At 44.3% G+C, this 9936-nt stretch overlaps 1 protein-coding gene across 1 annotated transcript in view; it reads right to left on the bottom strand.

The window, feature by feature from the left end:
• Positions 1 to 427: 427 nt before the first annotated feature.
• LOC137345059 (THAP domain-containing protein 2-like) overlaps positions 428 to 9936 on the bottom strand; it is a 21715-nt gene continuing 12206 nt past the window's right edge. The window contains exons 3-4 of the mRNA XM_068008486.1: positions 3105 to 4564; positions 428 to 1455 (exon numbers count right to left, since the gene is read on the bottom strand). Coding sequence (XP_067864587.1) covers positions 3944 to 4564 — 621 coding nt within the window. The 3' untranslated portion in view covers positions 428 to 1455; positions 3105 to 3943. The remainder of the gene's footprint in view (positions 1456 to 3104; positions 4565 to 9936) is intronic.

Here is a 9936-nt window from a genome sequence, read left to right as displayed (position 1 = left end):
TTGTTCTTTCTAAACATCCTGTCTTTCCATATGTCCCTTTTTAGTGAGCAGCTGAACCATCCAGATCCAGGAAGACTCCAGACTTGATCTATGCTGAGTAATATGGTCATTATTTCTCTACCCGCAGTTAAACAGTTTTCCTAATTTCAAGCGGTCTCTCACGTTTACTCTAATTTCAGCACCTATTATAAATGCACAAAATATCATGTTGACTAGTGAGGATCCTGTTATAATCTTCAGGACCCTCTAATCTCCAGGGCTGCCATTGCATTGGATAAATGTTATCCTCTTTTTAAGAATGTAAGGACTTGCACAACACCAGGTTATAGTCCAACAGTTTTATTTGAAATCACAAGCTTTCGGAGCTTTGAAGAAAGAAAGCTCCGAAAGCTTGTGATTTCAAATAAAACTGTTGGACTATAACCTGGTGTTGTGCAAGTCCTTAATTTGTCCACCCCAGTCCATCACCGGCATCTCCACATCTTTTTAAGAAGATATTATCTCTGCTCCTATCTCTACCTCTGCTCCTATTTCTTAAGTTCTTATGTACTACGCTAGCCATAATTTTTATAAATGTTTACAAAACATCATCTCACTAATTTTCTGTGCTTGATGGCTGAAGGCATCAAATCCTTGCTGGGGTATACTGCCAGGGCACTGAGTACTTCCCACTGCCTTGTCCAAATGGCCATTATTCAGGTGTCAGCTTTGAGTGAATGTTGGCAAGTTATTCAACCACAGGGTGGGAAGTGGGGGGGCGCGGGGGCATCAAAATAAATCAAATCCCATCCATATCTGATGTCCACACGTGTACTTCCAGTAGAGGTTGCTGGATCAAGAGTAGCCCCTCTGGTTGACTTTCCCCTACCTAACTCAGAGGCGCCGAGAGCAATTTTAATCTTCCTACTCCTGCCTCGGTTGAGACTTAACTAACTCAGCGCTGACCGGGGACTGAACCTGGGGTCCCTTCTGGTCTGAATGGCTCTGCTACTTACTGAGTAAGTGCATTCAGCCGTCAGGGGAACTTAAAGATTGGTTTTAAAAACAAACTCTGTTCCAATAGTGCTGCAATATACACAGTAGTCAAACAAACAAAACAAAAATATATTTCTAAATTGTTCATAGACGTTACTTACATCCCTCCCTCCCCCTTATAGGCTTGTGCACTTGTGCTTTAGCTGACAATCATGGACACTTCCTTACTAATTTAAAATTCTTAGGAGGTATCCATTGACTTTTACATTTCTGAACAAATTTGCTTTTTTTTCTACTGCAGCACACTTTATATTTACAGCAGGTACAATAAACTGCGGGACAGCCAGTTAGATATAACAGGAAGACACTATTGAGTTGCTGGGAATGGGGGTAAACTGCAGCTGTCATAACCCTTCGGCCTGCTAGGGCTCTCCTTAAACTGCAGGTCAGTGGAATTTCCTGGATTTCTGAGCAACCGCCCTAAAAATGAAAGTAAAAATGGAACTCAGATACAAGTTGTCATCATTAAAGGCATCAACAAACCTCTACCCCAGAAAGAGGAATAACAGTTAAAATCATAGGCATGATCATTAAGCCCGCTATTTACTCCAATCCCATTTCCAAGCTCTTTCCCTATATCTTTTTCTTCAAATGTTTATCTAATTCCCTCTTAAATATCATGAGAGATTTGGTTTCAACAGCCACTTGTGGTAATGAATTCCATAATCTAATAACCATGTGTGTGAAAAACGCTCTTTTGATCTCTCTTATGCTTCTAGTGCTAATACAAAGTTTATGCGCCCTTGTTATTAATTGACTGACCAGAGAAATTATATTTCACTTATTCTTTCAAAATTTTGAACACCTCTATTAGATCCCCTCTTAATGTTCTCTGCCCAATATTTAACACTAATAAACTGCAGAGTTTTGCACAAGGAGATTTTTCGATTCTCAATTCTCCTTGAAGCCTATTCAGTAACATTTCCCTCCTGTTATTTTTCACTCCTTAATTCATACTCCTGTTTTTTTCCCCTTGCAGGCAAGAGTGGGAATAGCTGTAAACTGATTCAGGAGGGAATGAACAAACATCAGGAAGGAGCCGAGGCTTGTTCAAGGATGAAAAGTACTAAAAATAAAACCAGAGACTAAAGGGGAAGGAATTTAGAGGAAGGTACAGTTGAAGAGATGGGTTATGAGCGGGCTTTTGAAGTTGGGGAAAGATGTAGCAGGAGAATTTTGAAAATGAATGCTTTGGGAGAGGGCGAGCTAGTGGAGACTGGTAAAGACTGGGGTGATAGACGAGCAGGACTTAGTATGGAATAGGTTGCAGGCGGTGGAGTTTTGGATGAGCTGGAGTTTGTGTAGGGTGGAACTCAGGAGCTTAGTGCGGATAATGTTGGGAGAAGTTGAGCATGAAGGTGTGGATGAGAGTTTCAGTAGTGGCGGGGGTGAAGTAGAGATGGAGACATGCAATGTTACAGACATGGAAACAGGAGGTTTTGGTGAAGGCTAAGAAATGGGGTTTAAAGTTCAGCTCACCTCCCTCACCCCCCCCACCCCCTCCTTCTCATCCCCCTCCTCACCTCCACCCCAACCCCCTCCCCAACCTGGGGATGATCAGACCAATTATTTGTGCTCCTACTGCCTCCCTGACTGAGATCGGCTAATTCCGCACAGACCAAGGATCGAGGCAGGATCCTTCCTTGTCTGCATGGCTCAGCTACTCATTGCCTTAGCCAGCTGAGCCATCAACAGAGCTTCTTGAGGTCTCTTTTAAAACTGAACAAAGCTTTTATCAAATACATAACACTAATGCATTATTAGGAGACATTCGAACTGTCAATGACCTCTATTGCTCAGTAAAAGGCAATACTCCATCCAGGCGTGAGCTCTTTCAGTCCCACAGACAAGAGCTAACAACAAATGAAGTCACGGTCTGTGCATTATCTTGAGCTGTCAGGAGTTGTCTTTCCAGTTCGCTGATTGCACATAGCCTGGTTTGCCCTGTGGGTTGGCATGAGCACTTAACACATTCTTAATTGATTCCCTGAAATTCAAAATAATTGTTCATTTGCCACATTTTTTTAAAATATAAAAAAAATTCAATTAATCAGCTGGCAATGACCTACCGCCACAGTTGGTACAGATGAAGACTGCATCTGCCGGAGGTTCCTCATGTTTCTCAAACAACAGCAGGTGTAGACACTTGTGACATCCGCAAAGACGCAGGAGTACGATTTTAGCGATGACATTCTGTTCACATAGTGGGGTAACGTCTCCCCTTCTCCCTCTTACTGCTGGTTGTAAGAATCCTGTATTAAATGGATCTGTGCAGTCTCAATCCAGATGGTAGTGGGTGCAAGTCCTCAGCGCAAAACCGCCCAATCTTGAGCACTTATTGGCAACCTCAGAGAGGCCGTAAGGATAATTGGCATGAGAAACAAAATAAACATTACTCTCATTCAGGAGGGTCGTCCATCCGAGGCTGGTGTCAAGGCACATCGTTGGCTGGTAATTTGTCGAGAGCCGCTGAATAACACAGTCATGGCATTGCTGAGTTAACTGGCCAATACTTTCTGATGGGCCATGATAGAGAAAGTATCTATCTGGCCATGTATTATGAGTAGACATTTATTGCCACCAAATCAAACATCAGTGCCCCCTGTAACAACAACAGCAGCACTACTGGTTACATTTCAAGTCTACAAATGCAACGTGAATCACTCATGGCTGGTTTACGTTGAAAGGTTGATTGCTGAAGCAAACAACGACCAATAAACCAAAGCATCCAGGCATTGCAGAGTTGGGGGGGTGGGGGGGGGGTGCATGGAGGGGAGGTGAAAGATTGTTAAAAATATTCATTCCTGTGCTTTTGGGTCAAAGGAAGTGGACAGTAAAGCGAAGCAAAACTGCCTTGTCTGGTCACTGTGCCGTCTGCACTGGTGCAACTCCGGTGTACTTTTGGCGCTCATATGTCTTTAAAGGATTCGTCACTCAAGACAGCCTGAATAAGCTCCGCTCCCCTGCCACTGGGCATAAGATTTTTCTCTCTTAGCTCTTCGAGAAGGTTGCTGATCCCTCTCCATTTCTTGACCATCCGACGTTCCCTCTGCCTGCTGATCTTTACTTGTTGCCTGAGGTAGTCCACTTCATCTTGCAACTGGAATATCTTCCTCTTGGCTACGACAGGATTAGCCAAACAGTAACTATGCTCTCGGAACACTTCTTTGCTGCTGCTGCTGCTGCTGCTGCTGCTTCTGGTGGTGTTGTCGCTGGTGCTGGTGCTAGTCCTGGTACTAGTGCTAGTGATAGTGTTAGTGCTAGTACTAGTGCTAGTCCTGGTACTAGTGCTAGTGTTAGTGATAGTGTTAGTGCTAGTACTAGTGATAGTGTTAGTGCTAGTACTAGTGATAGTGTTAGTGCTAGTACTAGTGATAGTGTTAGTGATAGTGTTAGTGATAGTGTTAGTGATAGTGTTAGTGATAGTACTAGTACTCGTGCTAATGCTAGTGCTAGTGCTAGTGCTGGATGGGCTCTGCTGGTTATTGATACCCTCAGAGGCCAGAGGGGATTTTCTGGCTGCTAATTTCTGTAAAAAAAAATCCAAACTTAGTGTTATGACATACACATCATAGTATCATAGTATGGTACAGCACAGAAGGAGGCCATTCGGCCCATCATGCCTGTGCTGGCTCTTTGAAAGAGCTATCCAATTAGTCCCACTCTCCTGCTCTTTCTCCACAGCCCTGTTAATTTTTTCCCTTCAAGTATTTATCTAATTCCCTTTTGAAAGTTACTATTGAATCTGTTTCCACCACCCTTTCAGGCAGTGCATTCCAGATCATTACAACTAGCTGCATAAAAAATTGTTTCCTCATGTCGCCGCTGGCTCTTTTTCCGATCACCTTAAATCTGTGTCCTCTGGTTACCGACCCTTCTGCCACTGGAAACACTTTCTCCTCATTTACTCTATCGAAACCCTTCATGATTTTGAACACCTCTATCAAATCTCCTCTTAACCTTCTCTGTTCTAAGGAGAACAACCCCAGCTTCTCCAGTCTCACCATAGAAGTGAAGTTCCTCATCCCTTCTAGTAAATCTCTTCTGCACCTTCTCTAAGGCCTTGACTACTTCCCAAAGTGTGGTGCCCAGAATTGAACACAGTATTCCAGCTGAAGCCGAATCAGTGTTTTATAAAGGTTCAACATAACTTCCTTGCTTTTGTACTCTATGCCTCTGTTCATAAAGCCAAGGATCCCATATGCTTTATTAATGGCCTTCTCAACTTGTCCTGCCACCTTCAAAGATTTGAGTACATACACCCCCAGGTCTCTCTGTTCCTGCACTCCCATCAAAATTGTACCATTTAGTTTATATTGCCTCTTCTCATTCTTCCTACCAAAATGTATCACTTCACACTTCTTTGCGTTAAATTTCATCTGCCATGAGTCTGCCCATTTCATCAGTCTATCTACATCCTCCTGGTTTGTTACTATCCTTCACATTGTTTACTACATTTCCGAGTTTCATGTCATCTGCAAACTTTGAAATTGTGCCCTGTATACCCAAGTCCAGGTCATTGACATATATCAAAAAGAGCAGTTGTCCTAATACCGACCTCTGGGGAACACCACTGTAAACTTCCTTCCAGTTTAAAAAACAACTACTCTCTGCTATCTGTCCCCTTAGCCAATTTTGTATCCACACTGCCACTGTCCCTTTAATCCCACGGGCTTTAATTTTGCTAGCAAGTCTATTATGTGGCACTTTATCAAATGCCTTTTGAAAGTCCATGTACACAACGTCAACCGCACTACCCTCATCAACTCTCTCTGTTACTTCAACAAAGAATTCAATCAAGTTAGTCAAACACGATTTTTCTATAACAAATCAGTGCTGACTTTCATTTATTAGCCCATACTTTTCCACGTTGGCAGGTTATTCAACAGAGGATCAGCCGCAGCCAAGCCCAATGCCTTACTTATCCTACCTGCACACATACACACTTTATAGACAGCGGATAGTGAGCAGGAGCCCCAACTGATTGTCCATTCCCTACCTAGATGTCCTGAGGACGATTGTAGTCCCCCAACTTTTGCCGTGGCTGTTAATCTGAGGCCAAGGCTCCTTTTAAAGATGATTCCTCATTGAATGATTCCCCGTTTTGTACAAAAGAACATAAGAAATAGGAGCAGGAGTAGGCCATTCTGCCCCTTGAGCCTGTTCCGTCATTCATTAAGATCATGGCTGATCTTCGACTTCAACTCCACTTTCCCACCCGATCTCCATATCCCTTGATGCCCCTAGAGTCCAAAAATCTATCCATCTCAGCCTTGAATATACTCAACGACTCAGCATCCACAGCCCTCTGGGGTAGAGAATTCCAAAGATTGACAAGCCTCTGAGTGAAGAAATTCCTCCTCATCTCAGTCTTAAACGGCCGACCCCTTATCCTGAAACTATGCCCCCTAGTTCTAGACTCTCCAGCCAGGGGAAACAACCTCTCAGCATCTACCTTGTCAAGCCCCCTCAGAATCTTGTAGTGTGTCTGTGTCTCTGTTTGATATTAGACTTACCCCCCAAAACATTATTTTTTTTCCCTCTTTCTTATCCCAAGCGTATCCTATTATTGGCCCATGTGAAGAATGTGGCCTGGACCCCAATCTTGCCATGGAGGCCAGTCTCTGCTGCTTCCTACATAAAACCACAGGTAAATGAGGTGAGCGCCATTAATAAACATGCTCACATCTCAAAAGCCCACCGGCAGAAGCAGCTGATCCGCTGGTAGGGCAAAGGGAATTTAAAAAACTAAAATCAGTGGGAATGTTTTCGGTTGACACGCACCTCCTATTCCCAGCTGTACTGTTCTCTCCTCAGAGTTGGGAGCTGTGATAGGGTAGATCCCCAAGGCAGGTCCTGACTGAAGGTGGGGTGCGTGAGTCCATTACGCCCCTGCTGAGACAGCCAGCAACACTGTGTTTAATTTGTTTCTATGAATTCCCACAACAACACGGGTACATCTGCTCTTTTTTTGCTGACAGGTTCCCTCCCCCAGAGGTGAGCACCTTTCATTATCAGCATTCACTTCACCTCAAGTAATATCCGGCCAGTTATTCAGACAAATATCAATGTAGTAATCATTCATCTGATTGAAAAAAATTAAAGTTATAGAGGTGACCTTAAAATTAGAGCTAGGCGGTTCAGGGGTGATGTCAGGAAGCATTTCTTCACACAAAGAGTAGTGGAAATCTACAAATCTGGTGTTGAGGCTGGGAGTCAATTCAAAATTTCCAAACTGAGATTGATAAATTTTTGTTGGGCATGGGTATTAAGGGTTATGGGACCAAGGCGGGTGGATGGAGTTGAGATACAGATCAGCCATGATCTAATTGAATGGTGGAACAGGCTCGAGAGAATGAATGGCCTATTCCTGTTCCTATGTCAGTCTAAACAATGTACGATGAGGATAAGGAATGAGATAATGCACAGCAAATCTAATTTTGTTTTTACTCGGGATGTGGATGATGCTGGCAAGGTCATATTTATTGGCCATCCCTAGCAACTGAGTGATTTTCTAGGCCACATCAGAGAGCATTAAGAGTCAACGACATGGAGTGAGACATACAGGCTAGACTGGACAGGGGTGGCAGGTTCCCTTCCTTGAAAAACATTAGTTAACCAGTTGGATTTTTACAACAACCTGACAGCTGTCATGGTCATTTTTTCTGTTGCCAGCCGCAAGTTGTCAGATTTATTGAATTTAATTTCACAACTTGCCATTGTTGGACTTGAATTCACGACCTTTGTGGGGGGCTAGTTTTGTACCGGTAGTGGAGTGGTTATGGTACTAGACTAGCAGTCCAATTCACAATGTATTTCAAGAATGGACAATTTTCAAGAGTGAATAGACTGTACCATTACTCAGACTACTTCTTATCCTTAGCCAGTTCCACTGTGTATGTGTTTTATTATTAGAGTTTATCTTTGAAGACTGAGTTAATTGGTACAAATGTTCTTATTACTGTTCATAAAATTATTATCTAAATTTAATATAGGGTAGAGATCAATACTATTTCTTTTTACTCTAGTGATGTATCAGTATAAATGGTTTATTTCAAGCACTAATTAATCTTACTCCAAAATAGTCAACATTACTTTTAAGTATTTAGCATAAGCCATTTGTATTACATTCCCTAAAAAAGTCTGAACACGCATTGAATGATACTGACTGCAAAACAAAAGCAATCATTCTAGGTCTGAAAGAAGGAAAATTAAATGAAGTAAAAGAGCAATGAAGTAAAATAGACAGAGAGATAGAGGAGAGAGAGAGAGAGATGGATGGAGGAGAGAGAGAGAGAGAGAGAGAGATGGATGGAGGAGAGAGAGAGAGAGAGAGAGATGGATGGAGGAGAGAGAGAGAGAGATGGATGGAGGAGAGAGAGAGAGAGAGAGAGGGATGGATGGAGGAGAGAGAGAGAGAGAGAGAGGGATGGAGGAGAGAGAGGGAGAGAGAGAGGGATGGAGGAGAGAGAGAGAGAGAGAGAGATGGAGGAGAGAGAGAGAGAGATGGAGGAGAGAGAGAGAGATGGATGGAGGAGAGAGAGAGAGAGAGAGAGGGATGGAGGAGAGAGAGAGAGAGATGGAGGGAGAGAGAGAGAGAGATGGAGGAGGGAGAGAGAGAGAGAGAGATGGAGGAGGGAGAGAGAGAGAGAGAGATGGAGGAGGGAGAGAGAGAGAGAGAGATGGAGGAGGGAGAGAGAGAGAGAGAGATAGAGGAGAGAGAGAGAGAGAGAGAGATGGAGGAGAGAGAGAGAGAGAGATGGAGGAGAGAGAGAGAGAGGAGAGAGAGAGAGAGATGGAGGAGAGAGAGAGAGAGATATGGAGGAGAGAGAGAGAGAGAGAGAGATGGAGGAGAGAGAGAGATATGGAGGAGAGAGAGAGAGAGAGAGATGGAGGGGAGAGAGAGAGATGGAGGGGAGAGAGAGAGATGGAGGGGAGAGAGAGAGAGATGGAGGAGAGAGAGAGAGAGATGGAGGAGAGAGAGAGAGAGATGGAGGAGAGAGAGAGAGAGATGGAGGAGAGAGAGAGAGAGATGGAGGAGAGAGAAAGAGAGAGAGATGGAGGAGAGAGAAGAGAGAGAGATGGAGGAGAGAGATGGATGGAGGAGAGAGATGGATGGAGCAGAGAGAGAGAGATGGATGGAGGAGAGAGAGATGGATGGATGGAGGAGGAGAGAGAGGGAGAGATGGAGGAGAGAGAGAGAGAGAGGTGGATGGAGGAGAGAGAGAGAGAGAGAGAGAGATGGATGGAGGAGAGAGAGAGAGAGAGAGGTGGATGGAGGAGAGAGAGAGAGATGGATGGAGGAGAGAGAGAGATGGATGGAGGAGAGAGAGAGAGATGGATGGAGGAGAGAGAGAGAGATGGATGGAGGAGAGAGAGAGAGAGAGAGATGGATGGAGGAGAGAGAGAGAGAGAGAGGTGGATGGAGGAGAGAGAGAGAGAGAGGTGGATGGAGGAGAGAGAGAGAGAGAGAGAGAGAGATGGATGGAGGAGAGAGAGAGAGAGAGAGAGGTGGATGGAGGAGAGAGAGAGAGATGGATGGAGGAGAGAGAGAGAGATGGATGGAGGAGAGAGAGAGAGATGGATGGAGGAGAGAGAGAGATGGATGGAGGAGAGAGAGAGAGAGATGGATGGAGGAGAGAGAGAGAGATGGATGGAGGAGAGAGAGAGAGAGATAGATGGAGGAGAGAGAGATGTATATATCTAGATGGAGGACGAGAGAGAGGAAGAGGTGGATGGAGGAGGAGAGACAGAGATGGATGGAGGAGAGAGAGAGGGAGAGAGAGAGATGGATGGAGGAGAGAGAGAGAGAGAGAGAGATGGATGGAGGAGAGAGAGAGAGAGAGAGAGAGAGAGATGGATGGAGGGAGAGAGAGAGAGAGAGAGAGAGAGATGGATGGA

Source organism: Heptranchias perlo, chromosome 2, assembly GCF_035084215.1.
Source record: "Heptranchias perlo isolate sHepPer1 chromosome 2, sHepPer1.hap1, whole genome shotgun sequence".
Lineage (NCBI taxonomy): Eukaryota > Metazoa > Chordata > Chondrichthyes > Hexanchiformes > Hexanchidae > Heptranchias > Heptranchias perlo.
Note: the sequence above shows the minus strand (reverse complement) of the source record. Positions and strands in the feature narration are given on the sequence as shown.